This window comes from Dendrobates tinctorius, unplaced genomic scaffold (genome assembly GCF_039654945.1).
Source record: "Dendrobates tinctorius isolate UK_male_01 unplaced genomic scaffold, ASM3965494v1 ptg000663l, whole genome shotgun sequence".
Lineage (NCBI taxonomy): Eukaryota > Metazoa > Chordata > Amphibia > Anura > Dendrobatidae > Dendrobates > Dendrobates tinctorius.
In genome coordinates, this window is record NW_027362312.1 from 134,527 (window position 1) to 154,606 (window position 20,080).

The 20,080-nt window shown below is 58.6% G+C and overlaps 1 protein-coding gene across 1 annotated transcript; it reads right to left on the reverse strand.

The window, feature by feature from the left end:
- Nucleotides 1–4,757: 4,757 nt before the first annotated feature.
- On the reverse strand, nt 4,758–19,928 carry RFWD3 (ring finger and WD repeat domain 3). Its single transcript, XM_073565321.1, has 13 exons — nt 19,775–19,928; nt 16,760–17,111; nt 16,462–16,688; nt 15,992–16,110; nt 15,617–15,811; nt 9,222–9,313; nt 8,326–8,440; nt 7,704–7,932; nt 6,179–6,329; nt 5,883–6,059; nt 5,592–5,803; nt 5,300–5,517; nt 4,758–5,025 (listed from the first exon to the last, which is right to left on the reverse strand). Exons 2-13 carry the CDS (start codon nt 17,101–17,103, stop codon nt 4,882–4,884), a joined length of 2,223 nt encoding a protein of 740 aa, XP_073421422.1. The 5' UTR covers nt 17,104–17,111; nt 19,775–19,928; the 3' UTR covers nt 4,758–4,881.
- Nucleotides 19,929–20,080: the final 152 nt, after the last annotated feature.

The window sequence follows — 20,080 nt, forward strand, 5'->3', positions numbered from 1 at the left end:
CAGCCGTCTACGTCAGCACGTCGCCCGCACCCAACATGGCGGCCGTTGGCTCCTGACGTCATCGAGAACGTAGCGGTGTCTCCAGTCACAGGTGAGGCCGAGGACTCCAGAAAGATGGCGGCTACTGCCACACGGCGCAGAGGTGACGTCACTGACTGCGCCCGAGAGCCCCCAACAAGAAGCTGCGGAGCCCCATAGGTCACATCATCCCCTCATACCTCACCTGCAGGGGCAGCGCCGCATCCCAAGTGTGAACGGGGCCCAGCAGAGGCGGAGACACGGCAGCAGCGCGGGGGTCAGCACCGCTGGGCCTGGCTACTGAGACTGAGGGAAGATACACCATAGCAGCCGGCGTCACCGCCTCGCTGATCGGAGAGACGCGTGCAGGATCATTACAACAGACTTTATTTCAAATATTAAAACTCCTCAAGATGTAAAAAGTGCGACAGAGCCGCCTGCGCCCCGCCGTCCCCAGCTCCAGAGCCCGAACACTCCAAACACAGGCCGTCCTGTGGAGCGCTCCCCCGGGCGCCGTCCCCACCTCCAGAGCCCGAACACTCCAAACACAGGCCGTCCTGTGGAGCGCTTCCCCGGGCGCCGTCCCCAGCTCCAGAGCCCGAACACTCCAAACACAGGCCGTCCTGTGGAGCGCTCCCCCGGGCGCCGTCCCCAGCTCCAGAGCCCGAACACTCCAAACACAGGCCGTCCTGTGGAGCGCTCCCCCGGGCGCCGTCCCCAGCTCCAGAGCCCGAACACTCCAAACACAGGCCGTCCTGTGGAGCGCTCCCCCGGGCGCCGTCCCCAGCTCCAGAGCCCGAACACTCCAAACACAGGCCGTCCTGTGGAGCGCTCCCCCGGGCGCCGTCCCCAGCTCCAGAGCCCGAACACTCCAAACACAGGCCGTCCTGTGGAGCGCTCCCCCGGGCGCCGTCCCCAGCTCCAGAGCCCGAACACTCCAAACACAGGCCGTCCTGTGGAGCGCTCCCCCGGGCGCCGTCCCCAGCTCCAGAGCCCGAACACTCCAAACACAGGCCGTCCTGTGGAGCGCTCCCCCGGGCGCCGTCCCCAGCTCCAGAGCCCGAACACTCCAAACACAGGCCGTCCTGTGGAGCGCTCCCCCGGGCGCCGTCCCCAGCTCCAGAGCCCGAACACTCCAAACACAGGCCGTCCTGTGGAGCGCTCCCCCGGGCGCCGTCCCCAGCTCCAGAGCCCGAACACTCCAAACACAGGCCGTCCTGTGGAGCGCTCCCCCGGGCGCCGTCCCCAGCTCCAGAGCCCGAACACTCCAAACACAGGCCGTCCTGTGGAGCGCTCCCCCGGGCGCCGTCCCCAGCTCCAGAGCCCGAACACTCCAAACACAGGCCGTCCTGTGGAGCGCTCCCCCGGGCGCCGTCCCCAGCTCCAGAGCCCGAACACTCCAAACACAGGCCGTCCTATGGAGCGCTCCCCCGGGCGCCGTCCCCAGCTCCAGAGCCCGAACACTCCAAACACAGGCCGTCCTGTGGAGCGCTCCCCCGGGCGCCGTCCCCAGCTCCAGAGCCCGAACACTCCAAACACAGGCCGTCCTGTGGAGCGCTCCCCCGGGCGCCGTCCCCAGCTCCAGAGCCCGAACACTCCAAACACAGGCCGTCCTGTGGAGCGCTCCCCCGGGCGCCGTCCCCAGCTCCAGAGCCCGAACACTCCAAACACAGGCCGTCCTGTGGAGCGCTCCCCCGGGCGCCGTCCCCAGCTCCAGAGCCCGAACACTCCAAACACAGGCCGTCCTGTGGAGCGCTCCCCCGGGCGCCGTCCCCAGCTCCAGAGCCCGAACACTCCAAACACAGGCCGTCCTGTGGAGCGCTCCCCCGGGCGCCGTCCCCAGCTCCAGAGCCCGAACACTCCAAACACAGGCCGTCCTGTGGAGCGCTCCCCCGGGCGCCGTCCCCAGCTCCAGAGCCCGAACACTCCAAACACAGGCCGTCCTGTGGAGCGCTCCCCCGGGCGCCGTCCCCAGCTCCAGAGCCCGAACACTCCAAACACAGGCCGTCCTGTGGAGCGCTCCCCCGGGCGCCGTCCCCAGCTCCAGAGCCCGAACACTCCAAACACAGGCCGTCCTGTGGAGCGCTCCCCCGGGCGCCGTCCCCAGCTCCAGAGCCCGAACACTCCAAACACAGGCCGTCCTGTGGAGCGCTCCCCCGGGCGCCGTCCCCAGCTCCAGAGCCCGAACACTCCAAACACAGGCCGTCCTGTGGAGCGCTCCCCCGGGCGCCGTCCCCAGCTCCAGAGCCCGAACACTCCAAACACAGGCCGTCCTGTGGAGCGCTCCCCCGGGCGCCGTCCCCAGCTCCAGAGCCCGAACACTCCAAACACAGGCCGTCCTGTGGAGCGCTCCCCCGGGCGCCGTCCCCAGCTCCAGAGCCCGAACACTCCAAACACAGGCCGTCCTGTGGAGCGCTCCCCCGGGCGCCGTCCCCAGCTCCAGAGCCCGAACACTCCAAACACAGGCCGTCCTGTGGAGCGCTCCCCCGGGCGCCGTCCCCAGCTCCAGAGCCCGAACACTCCAAACACAGGCCGTCCTGTGGAGCGCTCCCCCGGGCGCCGTCCCCAGCTCCAGAGCCCGAACACTCCAAACACAGGCCGTCCTGTGGAGCGCTCCCCCGGGCGCCGTCCCCAGCTCCAGCGCCCGAACACTCCAAACACAGGCCGTCCTGTGGAGCGCTCCCCCGGGCGCCGTCCCCAGAGCCCGAACACTCCAAACACAGGCCGTCCTGTGGAGCGCTCCCCCCGGGCGCCGTCCCCAGCTCCAGAGCCCGAACACTCCAAACACAGGCCGTCCTGTGGAGCGCTCCCCCGGGCGCCGTCCCCACCTCCAGAGCCCGAACACTCCAAACACAGGCCGTCCTGTGGAGCGCTCTCCCGGGCGCCGTCCCCACCTCCAGAGCCCGAACACTCCAAACACAGGCCGTCCTGTGGAGCGCTCCCCCGGGCGCCGTCCCCACCTCCAGAGCCCGAACACTCCAAACACAGGCCGTCCTGTGGAGCGCTCTCCCGGGCGCCGTCCCCACCTCCAGAGCCCGAACACTCCAAACACAGGCCGTCCTGTGGAGCGCTCCCCCGGGCGCCGTCCCCAGCTCCAGAGCCCGAACACTCCAAACACAGGCCGTCCTGTGGAGCGCTCCCCCGGGCGCCGTCCCTGCAGAAAGCGTGATCAATACGGTGCCGATCGCCCGGAAGGACGGGACCGTGACATCATGTTGATTATTGCTAAAAAGTGAGAGCGTTGATAGCTTGTGGAAGACAATGTATTATTCCCCAAATGATGATACCAACGCTTTCATAGGCACTAACCGCCCTACAGTAAAGCGTCTGGGGCTGTGAGCACCGTCACTTTCTGCAGGGACGAGGTCGGCGCTCGGGTGACCGCTCCACAGGACGGCCTGTGTTTTGGTGGAAGTCTAGTCCCACTGATCAGGCTGCAGTGTCCGGACTCTAGAGGTGGTGACGGTGCACATGAGGCACTGGGTCGGTTTGTCGCTCGTGCGCTTTTTACATCTTGAGGAGTTTTAAAATTTGAAATAAAGTCTATTAGTTTTATACTGATGGAAAATACTGAATGTGGGCCTAACAAGGGACCACCCCCCTGCAGGGACCAGCGACAACACAGGGTCTGGCACACCCCGCAGGGTTAGCACACTGCGGGCCTCCGGTGGGGTTGAGACTCCTCTCACATTAGCAGGGGTCCCACTATGGTCAGGGGTCCACTCCATGGATGCGCTGTGGGCTGCGGATCAGTCTTGTTCACACTTTAGATGTCTTCCCTCACATCTTTCAGTATCGGCGCACAGAGTTCATGCCGTCCCTCAGCAAACACTCCTGGCATTATCACCGGTGTGACTGGAGGGTGCTAGCCCAGCTTACACCGCAGTAATGGCGGCTATCTACCGTAGGCGGAGGACAGGGGCGAGGTCCAGCGGAGCAGGGGGACAGGCAGGACCCCGCACACCTGCAGCCCCCTGATACAGGCAGGACCCTGCACACCTGCAGCCCCCCCGATACAGGCAGGACCCCGCACACCTGCAGCCCCCCCGATACAGGCAGGACCCCGCACACCTGCAGCCCGCCGATACAGGCAGGACCCCGCACACCTGCAGCCCGCCGATACAGGCAGGACCCCGCACACCTGCAGCCCGCCGATACAGGCAGGACCCCGCACACCTGCAGCCCGCCGATACAGGCAGGACCCCGCACACCTGCAGCCCGCCGATACAGGCAGGACCCCGCACACCTGCAGCCCGCCGATACAGGCAGGACCCCGCACACCTGCAGCCCGCCGATACAGGCAGGACCCCGCACACCTGCAGCCCGCCGATACAGGCAGGACCCCGCACACCTGCAGCCCGCCGATACAGGCAGGACCCCGCACACCTGCAGCCCGCCGATACAGGCAGGACCCCGCACACCTGCAGCCCGCCGATACAGGCAGGACCCCGCACACCTGCAGCCCGCCGATACAGGCAGGACCCCGCACACCTGCAGCCCCCGATACAGGCAGGACCCCGCACACCTGCAGCCCCCGATACAGGCAGGACCCCGCACACCTGCAGCCCCTGATACAGGCAGAGCACAGAAGAGATCGGGTGGAGCATGGAGGACCCCACACACCTGCAGCCCCCGATACAGGCAGAGCTGGAGCTGTTCCTCAGATTATGAAGCCTCAGCATTTCTACATCTCCACTTGCTGTCGCCGTCGGCCATGCTGAAGACAATCACTGCACCACTAAAATTATCAACATTTTATTCTAAGAGGAAAGGAAAAAAAAAAAAAAAAAAAAACACATACAAGAAACTGTACAGAAACATGGAGAATATGTACAAGAGGCGGGCACGGACGGGTGGGGGGCCTCACTCCCATCGGTAGATCTTCACCATCTTTTCGGTCAGCGTGGCCAGCAGGCTGCTCTGATTCACCTCTAGGGGGCAGATGTCCAGGACGGGCTGGTCAGCCTGGAGCTTCTGGAGGAGGGAGCCGCTGCCCGAGTGCCACAGCTGTGCCGGGAGGGAGGAAATGAGAATGAAACCTGTCAGGCTAGTCAGCTCCATACTGTTTCCCTGATGCCATGGCAGCTATTGTCAGCAGTAGCAGCCTCGGCGCTGAGCACATGCACGATGGAGAGCTTACTGCATGAGAGGCAAGTGATAAGACCCTCTGCCATCCCCCCAGTACTCGGGGATGGTACCACATGAAGCATTAGACCGCACGAGGGGATATTAAGGAGTAGATGGGGTGACCACGTTGATGTGGCGGTCCCCGGACTCTCACCATCGCAGAGTTGGAGGCCTCGTCTCCTGCGCACACCAGGATGCTGCCGTCTCGGTCAGGGCTCTGGAATATGGCGTTCTTGGTCAGCAGCTTACAGGTGGGCCCAGCGTTGAAGGTCTGCACCGGATAGCAGGAGCAGGAGTATTCATCCTCGGCGTCCGTCAGCCGGGAGCTGGTCAGCTCCATCATCACACAGCGCAGGTAGTTGTGGCTCTTCCCTTTAAGCACAAGAGCACCCTCCAGTGACCGGTCACAACATCAGCGCCTAACAGCCAGCCTGAGCCACACTCACCGGGGCGGTAGGTCACCAGGCAGTGCCGCGTGCTGCTCTCCGTCTGGATGTCCGTGCACCCTCCTGGCTCCAGGGGAAGAAGGTGAGGCTTGTACTGGGCGTCACTCATCTCCCAGAAGCACGCTCCCTCCAGGGTGCCAGCCAGGACCCCGCCACACGGGAACACCTCAGACGCAGCTCGGGGGACGTAGGAGAGGGACACCACCGGGCAGCTGCAAGACAGTACCAGCGGAGCACGAGTCAGGAGCCCATCCCCAACAGACAGCCCCTCGCCGGCAGACCAGCACCTACCGTGAGCCCAACGGCACCAGCTCCTTCACATACTGGCTGGTGTCTCTCAGGTCGTAGACGAGCACGGATCCATTGATCAGCCCGGCGTACACGTAGTTGTTATCATCAGAGCACCAGCTGCAGCTCCACACCGGCCGCCCCGTGTTGTACGTCTGCACCACCGTGTTAGTCAGCAGGCTGGAGAGAGAGGGGCGTAGATCTGAGGACAGAGGCTCATACCCCCCCAACACAGCCGAGACCTCAACCTGCCCTACAGATCAGTGATCGCCTCTCGCCTGTCTGAGGTTTGGCCTCACCTGGTCAGCTTCACCGTGTTATCCAGGGCAGCGGAGAGCAGCAGACCATCGGTGCGGTTACTGAAGGCCAGGCCACGGATCTGCTTGGCGTGGATGGGCACGTACTGGCTGCTCTTCATATTAGCCGCACTCAGCTTCTTGATCCCACAACCTGAAAATAAACAGTGAGATGACAATCTCTGCTCCACCAGCAGCAGTGGCGACCCCGACCGTCCGTCCAACATCAACTCAGTGCAGAAGCAGGAGAGGTGGAGACAACCATGGACCGCTGGAGGACAGACTGCAGCCCAGCATCGCCTGCGCAGCCGACCAGCTGGAGGGCAGACTGCCGCCCAGCATCGCCTGCGCGGCCGACCAGCTGGAGGGCAGACTGCGGCCCAGCATCACCTGCACGGCCGACCAGCTGGAGGGCAGACTGCGGCCCAGCATCACCTGCACGGCCGACCAGCTGGAGGGCAGACTGCGGCCCAGCATCACCTGCGCGGCCGACCAGCTGGAGGGCAGACTGCCGACCGTCCGTCCAACATCACCTCAGTGCAGGAGAGGTGGAGACAACCATGGACCGCTGGAGGGCAGACTGCAGCCCAGCATCGCCTGCGCAGCCGACCAGCTGGAGGGCAGACTGCGGCCCAGCGTCGCCTGCGCAGCCGACCAGCTGGAGGGCAGACTGCGGCCCAGCGTCGCCTGCGCAGCCGACCAGCTGGAGGGCAGACTGCGGCCCAGCGTCGCCTGCGCAGCCGACTAGCTGGAGGGCAGACTGCGGCCCAGCGTCGCCTGCGCGGCCGACCAGCTGGAGGGCAGACTGCCGACCGTCCGTCCAACATCACCTCAGTGCAGAAGCAGGAGAGGTGGAGACAACCATGGACCGCTGGAGGGCAGACTGCAGCCCAGCATCGCCTGCGCGGCCGACCAGCTGGAGGGCAGACTGCGGCCCAGCATCGCCTGCGCGGCCGACCAGCTGGAGGGCAGACTGCGGCCCAGCATCGCCTGCGCGGCCGACCAGCTGGAGGGCAGACTGCGGCCCAGCGTCGCCTGCGCGGCCGACCAGCTGGAGGGCAGACTGCGGCCCAGCGTCGCCTGCGCGGCCGACCAGCTGGAGGGCAGACTGCGGCCCAGCGTCGCCTGCGCGGCCGACCAGCTGGAGGGCAGATCGCGGCTCAGCGTCACCTGCGCGGCCGACCAGCTGGAGATGGCAGACTGCGGCCCAGCATCGCCTGCGCGGCCGACCAGCTGGAGGGCAGACTGCGGCCCAGCAACGCCTGCGCGGCCGACCAGCTGGAGGGCAGACTGCGGCCCAGCGTCGCCTGCGCGGCAGACCAGCTGGAGGGCAGATCGCGGCTCAGCGTCACCTGCGCGGCAGACCAGCTGGAGATGGCAGACTGGGGCCCAGCATCGCCCATGCGGTAGCTGCCGGTCGTGGGTGTTTTTTAGCTGCCATGAGCACCATCTTGTTTTCTGCACTGGTTTTACGATGCACCCACTTTGTACCCTTATGTCCTGCTGGCCCGAGGCACGGAGGTCTTACCTGGCACCAGCGTGGTGTGGGAAGACGGCTGAGACACCACCAGGCAGCTGAGACGCTCGCAGTACGCCATCACACGGCAGTTCCCTCCTTGGTTGATCAGAATGGCCTTCTCAAAATTGTACTTGTGCTGCCCCTCACTGGAGGGCAGAGAGCCGGAGGTCCCTGCCCGGGCGCTGGAGGACGGCTGGGAGGAGCTGGTGCCATGCTGCGCCATCAGTATCTTCAACTCCTGCCATAGATAAGCATGGTCAGCCACAGAGACCCCACCAAAGGCACAGTGCCCACCTAGTCAACGAACTCAGCTACATCCTGCAGTCCTGGATGAGAGGACACATTACAGAGGGCAGGAGCAAGGGAGCACGCAAAGCGAGCGGCAGAGGGAGGGAGCACACGCAAAGCGAGCGGCAGAGGGAGGGAGCACACGCAAAGCGAGCGGCAGAGGGAGGGAGCACACGCAAAGCGAGAAGCTGAGAGAGCGAGTAGGGGGAGCAAAGCGAGCGGCAGTTCTAAATCCTCGCAGTTATCAACCACACTAGAATGAATCATGTACTGCGGCACCAAAGCTTCCCCCACCAGTAGACATGAAGGCGGCCGGACCCCACAGGACGCGTCTCCCCCTCACCTGGATTTGCTTGCGGAGCTTCCCACATTCGTCAGTCAGGACCTGGACCTGCAGCCGGCACTGTGCAGACTCCAGCTCTGCTTTCCTGCGCAGCGACTGCTCCTTTTCCAGAGAGCTGTAAGAAAAATGTAAGGCGGTCTCTGCAGGAATAGCGCCGGGAGCGACATCTAATCATCTGCATTATAGAATACACACACTAGCAAAACAGACTGCAGCTCTGGAGGTGACTGGAGGATAAGACACGAAGTAACAGCAGAGTAGTGACTGCAGCTCTGGAGGTGACTGGAGGATAGACATGATGTAACAGCAGAATAGTGAGTGCAGCTCTGGAGGATAAGACAATATAAGCAGAATAGTGATTACAGCTCTGGAGGTGACTGGAGGGTAAGACACGATGTAACAATATTGAGTGCGGCTCTGGAGGTGACTGGAGGGTAAGACACGATGTAACAGCAGAATATTGAGTGCAGCTCTGGAGGTGACTGGAGGGTATGACACGATTTAACAGCAGAATAGTGAGTGCAGCTCTGGAGGTGACTGGAGGGTAAGACACGATGTAACAGCAGAATATTGAGTGCAGCTCTGGAGGTGACGACACGATTTAACAGCAGAATAGTGAGTGCAGCTCTGCAGGTGACTGGAGGGTAAGACACGATATAACAGAATATTGAGTGCAGCTCTGGAGGTGACTGGAGGATAAGACACGATGTAACAGCAGAATAGTGAGTGCAGCTCTGGAGGTGAATGGGGGATAAGACACGATGTAACAGCGGAATAGTGAGTGCAGCTCTGGAGGATAAGACATGATATAACAGCAGAATAGTGACTGCAGCTCTGGAGGAAGATGCCTGTTGTAGGCGGTGATGCTGCAGTCACTTGTGGACGGGGGTCCTTACCTCTTCATGCGCTCCTGCTCGCTGGTGTCCAGGGCCCTCAGCGTGCGGGCGTACAGCACCACAATGTCGGAACGCTTCGCCTTCTTGTTGCACTAATGGGCAGAAAACCTCAATGCATCTGATGTCTCATCTGTGAACCCCACACCCCAAAATCACCAGAGGCCTTAATGGAGGACAGCAGTGGTCATCCAGGGGGGCGCTCACACGAAGATCAGGAGGAACAGCGGCGATCCTGTGAGGCCTCAGCGGTGGTCTCCGCATACTGGCCTGTCAGATATAGGGCTGATATGAGGGCGTGCAGCAGAGGTGCAGACACCGCCACTACACGCACTGCCAATCACTCACTTTAAAGGGGTCGTCCATGACTAGGACCACCACTTCCCGACCTAAACATTTGGCCCCGATATGGAAGCCTGTACTGCCCTCCAGTGCCGGCTCTGATCCCGCTGTCCCGTGCAGTTGTTGTGACATGTGACTCCGGTGCCCACTCAGCACTGGCATCAGGATCTCTGCACGAACTGAACATGAAGAGGCCGTCCGGGCTGCGGCCGATTGCCGACATCCTCAGTGTGCCAGGAGGAGACGCCGGCGTCACAACCACCGAACGGGAGAGCTGACACCGTGGGAACGGCGCCAGCACGGGAGGGAAGGCTTATGTTTTTGGGGGGCTCAGCGAGGGGTATGTGAAGTTTATTAACCCTTCAGGTGCTTCACAGGGACTAAAACAATGTGGAAGGAAAAAAAAAAAATGAAAACTTTCACAAAAATTCTACTTTAGACCCTTTTTATTTTTGCAAAGGTAAAAGCAACAAAAATGGACCCCAAAACGTGCGCCATTTCTCCCGCTACCCAACATGTGGGGGAAATCTACTGTTTGGGTGCACAGCAGAACCCCCCATAAGTGACCCCATGTTACAAACTACACCGCTCAATGAATTCATCTAGGGGTGCAGTGATCATATTGATATCACAGGTGGGTCACAGAATACTATACCATTGGGCAGTGAAGAAAAAAAATACATTACCACCACCAACATATTGTTTTAGCCCCAGATTTTACATTTTCACACTGGGAAATGGGTAAAAATGGCCCAGACTGTGTCCCCCAATGTCTACTGAGCGTGGCAATACCCCATATGTGGCTGTACGGTGCTACTGAGCCATACGGAGAGACTCGGGAGGGACGGAGCGCTATTTGCCCCCTGGAGCGCAGATTTTCCTAGAACAGTTTGCGGACTCCATATACAGAGCCCCCAAGTGCTAGAAGAGCAGAATCCCCCCTAAAGTGACCTCATTTTGGAAATTATACCCATATGGGAATTTATCTACAGATGGAGTGACAATTCTGACTCCATGAGTGTTTTCCAGAAACAAGAAGCAGTGAATGTTGTGGACTGAAAATTGCAAACTGCCGCCGCAGTGACCAGTACGTTGTAGTGGTGACCAGTACGCCGCAGTGACCAGTACGTTGTAGTGACCAGTACGCCGCAGTAACCAGTGCGCCGCAGTGACCAATGCGCCGCAGTGACCAGTGCGCCGCAGTGACCAGTGCGCCATGCCCAGCTCATACTTCTGGAGACACCTACCTGTAAATTAGGCGGCTCTCATCACTACAGAAATGACAAACATGTGGGTGCTATATGTGGTTTAGGTACACTGTGGGGGCTCAGAAGGGAGGGGGCATTTGGATTTGGGAGAGAATTTGCTGAATTTCTTTTGGCAGGCAAGGAGCCATGTAACTTTTCCAGAGCCTTTCTGCTACCAGTAAAGTGGAAGCCCCCTATATTTCCATTAATAGACAACAGATCTGAGTGGGGACTTGCTTTTTTGTGGACTGAGTTGACGCTTTTATTGGGAACATGTAACAGAACATTTATGATCACATTTATCCTGCACTCTATTCTGAGCACTTTTATCAGGGTTACCATCTAAATCTGAGTGACGTGACAGCTGAAACCCCCAAGGGATCCATTCACTATAATGAGGCAGAATTAGGGCTCATTCCCACTTGCGATCCATTCAGAGAGTAATCTCACAAAAATAAAAAAACGGATTTCAGCCGCCACAATGTTTCTCTATGGTGCAGTTCACATCTGCGATTATATTTCATGCCGATTCCGCATACTGCAATTAAACCAAAGAATCAGATAGCAGCCACCTATATGAGTCTATGGGCGCGTGTGAAACATCATCCGGCACTCAGATATCACCCGAGTGCAGCGAGATTCCCGTGGACGCCGGCAGCAGGCGAAATGGAGAAATGACCGTCTCCTCCGCAGCTGTGCTGCCATTCTCTAATTCGGGTGGAACAGAGCGCAGAGAGCGGACACCGGGGTCACAATCGCAGCAGAGCCAGAGCCGAGGGTCATGAGCAAAACGCATCTGATGCCGTACGTACGCTGGTGGGAACCCAGCCTTACTCTAGACTCCATCTGGCCTCTGTTCAGCAGGGTCCTTTTCATAAGTGCACAAGACTGTCTGACAGCACTATAACGCAATCCTAAAGACGGATGCCGCCGGATCACAGCTCCTATGGTGCCCACAGTGCCTCCATCTGCCTCATTATAAGGAACTTTACGCTGGGGGTTCTGTCTGAATCACGTATTTCAGAGATTTACACGGAAACCCCGGTGTAAGCGCTCAGCGCAGAGTGAAGGATAAATGTACACTGAGCCTTACTGCGATCTTTGGGAGGCAGAATGAACAAATCAACAGAATGTGAAGAATTGGGTTTTTTTACGCCGTTCCTTGTGCGGTATAAGTGATTAGGCGACTTTATTCTTCAGGTTGGTGCGATAACAGCGATACCAGATTTATATTGGGTTTTTGTGTGGCAGCATTTTGAGAGCTATAATTTTTTCATATTTCGGCCGACAGAGTCATGTGAGGTCTTGATTTATGCGGGATGAGCTGACGTTTCCATTGGTACCATTTTCGGGCACATGACCTTTTTGATCGCTTTTTATTCCAATTTTTGGGAGGCAGAATGGACAAGAAATCAGCAATTCAGGAAGTTATCCATTTTTTTCTTTGGTGGGGGGGCTTGTGTGATTCCGCGTGTGGTACAAATGGGAAGGCAGCGTTATTCTTCGGGTCAGTAAGATTACAGCGATACCTCATTTATATTTTTCATGTCTTTGTGCCTTTACACAAAAACTTTTATAGAGAATAATTATTTCTGCGTCGCTTTATTCTGAGAGCTATATCTTATTTTTCCGCTGATGGAGCTATATGGCGGTTTGTTTTTTGTGGGACGAGATGACGTTTTCAGCGGTACCATGGTTATTTCCAGTCGCCATTTTCATCGCTTTTCATTCCACTATTTTGTTCGGCGGTATGATGATAAAGCGTTGTTTTTGCCTTATTTTGATTTATTTACAGCGTCCACTGATGGGGTTTAAACTAGTGGGAACGTTTTATAAGTCGGGTCGTTCCGGATGCAGTGATACCAAATGTGTATTTTCTTTAATTTTTAAATAAATTTATTTATAATTTTTCTTTATTTTGTGATTTTTTTTAAATGTTTAAAGTATTTTCATTAACTCTCCCCCCCCCCCCCCATTGTCCCAGTATGGACATCACTGCCAGATTGCTGCTCTGAGACTCCACAACGCTCCTGCCCTGCAGGGCATCAGAGCAGCGTCTCACGGACAGGGGAAGGTGTCTGCCCCCTCTGAGCGTGAGCAAACAGGCCACCGTCCCCCTGGGTGACCCTGTGGCGGCCATCTTGTTGCTTGGGGTCCAATGGAGACCATCGACACACGTAAAGATGGAGCTCCCTCCTCCTGCGATGCCCCGCAATGTCGCATAGATCGCATTCTGACGGATGAAGGTGGTGGTGATGACAGGACAATACAGCCCAACATGAGACACAATGGATTCTTACCACCGGTTGCATTTGCCCGGAGCGACTTCATGACGTTTTCTGCCATTCTTGTGAGTTTGTGTTGTGTCTTGATTTTTATTACTTCACATTTTTCTCTTTTTCGCATGTTATATCGGAATTTTCTGCTTTCTCTTCAGCCCATACTGACTCGGTGGAGCACATTTACTGTCTTCCTTTGGATGAAGAATCGATTGAATTGGATTTTTCCTTGCTCCCCCTTTTATGACTATAACCTTTGAATGGGATTCTTTCCTTACAGGTACAGTTAGGGCCATATATATTTGGACAGAGAACATTTTTCTAATTTTGGTTCTAGACATTACCACAATGAATTTTAAACAAAACAGTTCAGATGTAGTTGAAGTTCAGACTTTCAGCTTTCATTTGAGGGTCTCCACATTAACATTGGATGAAGGGTTTAGGAGTTTCAGCTCCGTAACATGTGCCACCCTGTTTTTAAAGGGACCAAAAGTAATTGGACAATTGACTCCAAGGCTGTTTCATGGACAGGTGTGGGCAATCCCTTCGTTGTGTCATTCTCCATTAAGCAGATAAAAGGCCTGGAGTTGATCTGAGGTGTGGTGCTTGCATCTGGAAGGTTTTGCTGTGAAGGAAACATGCGGTCAAAGGAGCTCTCCATGCAGGTGAAACAAGTCATCCTTAGGCTGCAAAAACAGAAAAACCCATCCGAGAAATTGCTACATTAGGAGCGGCAAAATCTACAGTTTGGTACATCCTGAGAAAGAAAGAAAGCACTGGTGAACTCATCAATGCAAAAAGACCTGGGCGCCCACGGAAGACAACAGTGGTGGATGATCGCAGAATAATCTCCATGGTGAAGAGAAGCCCCTTCACAACAGCCAACCAAGTGACCAACACTCTCCAGGAGGCAGGCGGATCAATATCCAAATCTACCATAAAGAGAAGACTGCATGAAAGTAAATACAGAGGGGTCACTGCACGGTGCGAGCCACTCATAAGCATCAAGAATCAAAAGGATAGACTGGACTCTGCTAAAAAACATCTAAAAAAGCCAGCACAGTTCTGGAAGAACATTCTATGGATAGATGAAACCAAGATCAACCTCTACCAGAATGATGGAAAGAGAAAAGTATGGCGAAGGCGAGGTACAGCTCATGATCCAAATCATACCACATCATCTGTAAGACACGGCGGAGGCAGTGTGATGGCTTGGGCATGCATGGCTGCCAGTGGCACTGGGTCACTAGTGTTTATTGATGATGGGACACAGGACAGAAGCAGCCGAATGAATTCTGAGGTGTTCAGAGCCATACTGTGCAGGGCTGTGGAGTCGGTAAGCCAAACCTGCGACTCCGACTCCTCAATTTCCCTTACACCGACTCAGACTCCACAGCCCTGATACTGTGTGCTCAGATCCTGCCAAATGCAGCCAAACTGATTGGTCGTCGTTTCCTACTACAGATGGACAATGACCCAAAACATAAAGCCAAAGCAACCCAGGAGTTTATTAAAGCAAAGAAGTGGAATATTCCTGAATGGCCAAGTCAGTCACCTGATCTCAACCCAATTGAGCATGTCACTTGTTAAAGACTAAACTTCAGACAGAAAGGCCCACAAACAAACAGCAACTGAAAACCACCGCAGTGAAGGCCTGAAAACCACCGCAGTGAAGGCCTGGCAGAGCATCAAAAAGGAGGAAACACAGCGTCTGGTGATGTCCATGACTTCAGGCAGTCACTGCCAACAAAGGGTTTTCAGCCAAGTACTAGAAATGAACATTGTATTTACAATTATTTAATCTGTCCGATTACTTTTGGTCCCTTTAAAAACAGGCTGGCCCATGTTAAGGAGCTGAAACTCCTAAACCCTTCATCCAATGTTAATGTGGAGACCCTCAAATGAAAGCTGAAAGTCTGAACTTCAACTGCATCTGAACTGTTTTGTTTAAAATTCATTGTGGTAATGTCTAGAACCAAAATTAGAAAAATGTTGTCTCTGTCCAAATATATATGGACCTAACTGTAGGTTCTGTATAATCACACAATACACATCGTAGTCCTGTTTATCCATGTATGAAGGTGTGTACAGTAATGGTAATGCAGATTTATATACTATCGAGTTTCCTAATCTACCATTGGGGTAGCATTGGTCACTAGCTGCACCTTCTTTCCTACGTGGCTTTTTGCATTTTATATTAGGTAGATTAATATTGTTTACAGTTTTTTAGTTTTTCCCTTCTTTCTCGGATTGGCACTTAGGTGTCGCCCCCCTGTGATTTGTGTACCTTGTATTTCTTATGTTTATATGTATAAACTGTGACCTTTTTTTATTGTTGCTCTGATGTCCGTTTTTTCCTGTTATCTTTATCAATTAGCCTCTTTTTGCGATCAATGCTGGCCGCAGCATCACAGGGGTTAAACACCTGCGATTGGTGCTGGCACCGATCAATCGTGGGTGGCGCTGCAGGCCGTCAGCTCATGAACACAACACGTCAGACCCCATGATGAATGGCGAGTAAGGCACCCACCTGCGGACACTTGGCTGCTCCTCCCTTCAGCCAGCGATCGATGCAGGTAAAGCCAAACAAGTGGCCGCAACGCAGAGCGGAGAGACGGTGCTGACCGGCATTGGTCCAAGACTCAAAGCAGATGGCGCAGGTGTCACCTTCATCCTCCTCTGCCACAGGGGGCGCTGCAGACGTCACAGGCTTCACTGGTGAGGGCTGAGAAGGAAGGAAGAACACAGTGGCATTACTGGATGTAACGGCAGAACAGCGAGTGCAGCTCTGGAGGTGAGTGGAGGATGAGACACAATGTAACAGAATAGTCAGTGCAGCTCTGGAGGTGAGTGGGGCACAGGACACGGCTCACTGCCCTGCACCCGATGATCATGGCTTTCTCACCTGTTTGCTCGGGGGTGTAGTGTCTGATGTCGAGCGCTCGTTTTCGGCTGCGGGGTTGTCGGATCTTTCTGGGGCGTCTGTTGCGGTGGCCACAAGGTTTATGTCAAGCTCTTCAGGGGCTAAAATAAAAAATGCATAAAATGACTAAGTGCTCTCCGCCATCGGCGGCTCCTCGTCTCTACAGTAACTGATCGGCGTCTCCCGGCAGCTCTCACGTCGCTGACACATTGTGACGGAGCGCTGCAGGGAACACTAATTCTGCATCTTTCGGATAGGCCGCACTGGAGCAACCATTTCTTGCAGCGACCCAATCGACCGTTTTGTTACGTGTGCCCTACCACCTTCAGGACCGCTGCGCAGACATTATGAGGTTAAAGCTGAACTTCCTCCATCAGAGACAGTGGAGACCAGTGTCACAAACTCCCAGCTGTGCGTAGTGCCTGCTGCCATCTGTAGGGGGCGCCACGCACCTGGCTCTGCCGGCTGCGCCGCTCGGGTGTCACCGGCTCCTTCGTCCACTTCTGTAGGGCTGTCGTCCTCATCACTCAACTCCACGGTCTCGTCGGAGCTGTCGCCCTCGCCTCCCGGGGGGGCCCTCGTTGGCACCGAGGGCCACGCCACGTTCCCGTCGTTGGCAGACATGGCCGTCCTCAGGTTTCCCGTTAATTGGAAGAGGTTGTGGAAGGCTTGGTTACGCCTGGAGACAAAACACAGATGAGAGCAGCAGGCAGCGGGCACCGCGAGGCGGCCAGCAGCGCCGTCACCTACCGCATGCCACCGGCACGCTGCGAGGACGCTCTCTGGCGGCTCCGGGCACTCGTCCTGCGGGCTCGGATCTGCTGTGAGGCGGAGCGATGCTCTGCTGCCTGGCGCAGCTGCTCTAGCGCCCCCTGCAGCATGTGCAGCGCACTGGAATTGTGAGATGGCGGGGGAGAGTAGATGGGGATGAAGACGCCCTGCCGGTCCCCAGCCTCCACGCTCCGAGCCGCTGTCCTCTGTCCGGGAATGCTGCTGAACACCAGTGACGGATCCAGCGCGACGCGAGAAAACACGGGCGGCTCCGGGAGGAAGCTTCCCCCAGAAAGGTCCACGTCCATCTCCTCCTGCGCCATCACGAGGCCTGCGGGAGACAGCAGCCACAAAGACAGGACGGTCAGCAGCCGGAGAGAAAAGCGCCACACATGGGGGGAGGGGGGACAGGAGGAGGCGCCACACACGGGGGGGAAGCTTCCCCCAGAAAGGTCCATCTCCTCCTGCGCCATCACCAGGCCTGTGGGAGACAGCAGCCACAAAGACAGGACGGTCAGCAGCCGGAGAGAAAGGGGGGACGCCACACACGGTGTTGCGGCGGTATACACACAGGAGGACGTCACACACGGGGTCGCGGCGGTATACACACGGGGGGACGGCACACACGGGGCCGCGGCGGTATACCCACACGGGGGGGGGGACGTCACACACGGGGCCGGGACGTCACACACGGGGCCGCGGCGGTATACCCACACGGGGGGGACGCCACACGGGGCCGCGGCGGTATACACACGGGGGGACGGCACACACGGGTCGCGGCGGTATACACACGGGGGGACGTCACACACAGGGCCGTGGCGGTATACACACGGGGGGACGGCACACACGGGGCCGCGGCGGTATACACACGGGGGACGTCACACACGGGGCCGCGGCGGTATACACACGGGGGGACGTCACACACGGGGGGACGTCACACACGGGGCCGCGGCGGTATACACACGGGGCCGCGGCGGTATACACACGGGGGACGGCACACACGGGGGGACGGCGGTATACACACGGGGGGACGGCACACACGGGGCCGCGGCGGTATACACACGGGGCCGCGGCGGTATACACACGGGGGGACGTCACACACGGGTCGCGGCGGTATACACACGGGGGGACGGCACACACGGGGCCGCGGCGGTATACACACGGGGGACGTCACACACACGGGGGGACGTCACACACGGGGCCGCGGCGGTATACACACGGGGGGACGTCACACACGGGGCCGCGGCGGTATACACACGGGGGGACGTCACACACGGGGGGACGTCACACACGGGGTCGCGGCGGAATACACACGGGGGGACGCCACACGGGGCCGCGGCGGTATACCCACGGGGTCGCGGCGGTATACACACGGGGGGACGTCACACACGGGGCCGCGGCGGTATACACACGGGGGGACGTCACACACGGGGCCGCGGCGGTATACACACGGGGGGACGTCACACACGGGGCCGCGGCGGTATACACACGGGGGGACGTCACACACGGGGTCGCGGCGGTATACACACGGGGGGACGTCACACACGGGGTCGCGGCGGTATACACACGGGGGGACGTCACACACGGGGCCGCGGCGGTATACACACGGGGGGACGTCACACACGGGGCCGCGGCGGTATACACACGGGGGGACGTCACACACGGGATCGCGGCGGTATACACACGGGGGGACGTCACACACGGGGCCGCGGCGGTATACACACGGGGGACGTCACACACGGGGCCGCGGCGGTATACACACGGGGGGACGGCACACACGGGGTAGCGGCGGTATACACACGGGGGGACGGCACACACGGGGTAGCGGCGGTATACACACGGGGGGACGTCACACACGGGGCCGCGGCGGTATACACACGGGGGGACGTCACACACGGGGTCGCGGCGGTATACACACGGGGGGACGTCACACACGGGGCCGCGGCGGTATACACACGGGGGGACGTCACACACGGGGCCGCGGCGGTATACACACGGGGGGACGTCACACACGGGGCCGCGGCGGTATACACACGGGGGGACGTCACACACGGGATCGCGGCGGTATACACACGGGGGGACGTCACACACGGGGTCGCGGCGGTATACACACGGGGGACGTCACACACGGGGCCGCGGCGGTATACACACGGGGGATGTCACACACGGGGTCGCGGCGGTATACACACGGGGGGACGGCACACACGGGGTAGCGGCGGTATACACACGGGGGGACGGCACACACGGGGCCGCGGCGGTATACACACGGGGGGACGTCACACACGGGGCCGCGGCGGTATACACACGGGGGGACGTCACACACGGGGCCGCGGCGGAATACACACGGGGGGACGTCACACACGGGGCCGCGGCGGTATACACACGGGGGGACGTCACACACGGGGCCGCGGCGGTATACACACGGGGGGACGTCACACACGGGGCCGCGGCGGTATACACACGGGGGGACGTCACACACGGGGCCGCGGCGGAATACACACGGGGGGACGTCACACACGGGGCCGCGGCGGAATACACACGGGGCCGCGGCGGTATACCCACGGGGTCGCGGCGGTATACACACGGGGGGACGTCACACACGGGGTCGCGGCGGTATACACACGGGGGGACGGGGCTCGTGTGGACATTTCGGGGGGGGATACACGATGCCCGGCCACGGCACAGACAGAGGACATTTTGGGGATGTATATATGGGGCACGGACACTATACGGGGGGTCTCAGGCTCGGGGGGGACATTTCAGGGGGGGATGTATATAGGGGGGTTATGTATATGGGGGGGGTCTGGTCACATGACACACGCCCTCCCTCTTCATGGTCTGGTACATCCCGCCGTCGCTAGAATGTTCTGCCCTCCCCATTTTCAATGCAGAATGGAACATGCCAATACAGGATAGAGCCAAACCACTGCAGCATGGGGGGGATCATCACAAGGCCGGGCCGGCTATTGCAGTGGTCAGAGCCGTCGGCGGTACCTATCGGAGGACTGCACAGCGCACAGCCCGGGGTCCTCGGCCCGGAAGTCGCCCGCCAGTCCTGTCCTCCCGTCCCCTCAGATCATCCTCCCCGCCAACCGCCAGCGCTCCGCCCGCTCCTGATGAGGCGGGCCTGTTACCACGGCAACACCCGGAAGTGAGCGGCAGCCTGTAACCAGCTGTACGCGGACTGTCAGTCACGGTGGAGCTTGTCACGTGACCGCCGGGCAATTGGCGGGAAATTCATGTTCCGCGGTGTGAGGCGCCTGACAGGGTGTGCGCGCTGTAACCATGGCGACAGAGTAA

Bases quoted from the DNA above. Each gene is read 5' to 3' on its own strand.
- RFWD3 (XM_073565321.1), bottom strand. From the start codon at position 17,103: ATGGCGCAGGAGGAGATGGACGTGGACCTTTCTGGGGGAAGCTTCCTC. The intron at 5,804-5,882 runs GTAGGTGCTGGT...ACTGTCTTGCAG, and splicing joins CTGGTGCCGTTGGGCTCACG to CTGCCCGGTGGTGTCCCTCT. The intron at 5,518-5,591 runs GTGAGTGTGGCT...TTGTGCTTAAAG, and splicing joins CCTGGTGACCTACCGCCCCG to GGAAGAGCCACAACTACCTG.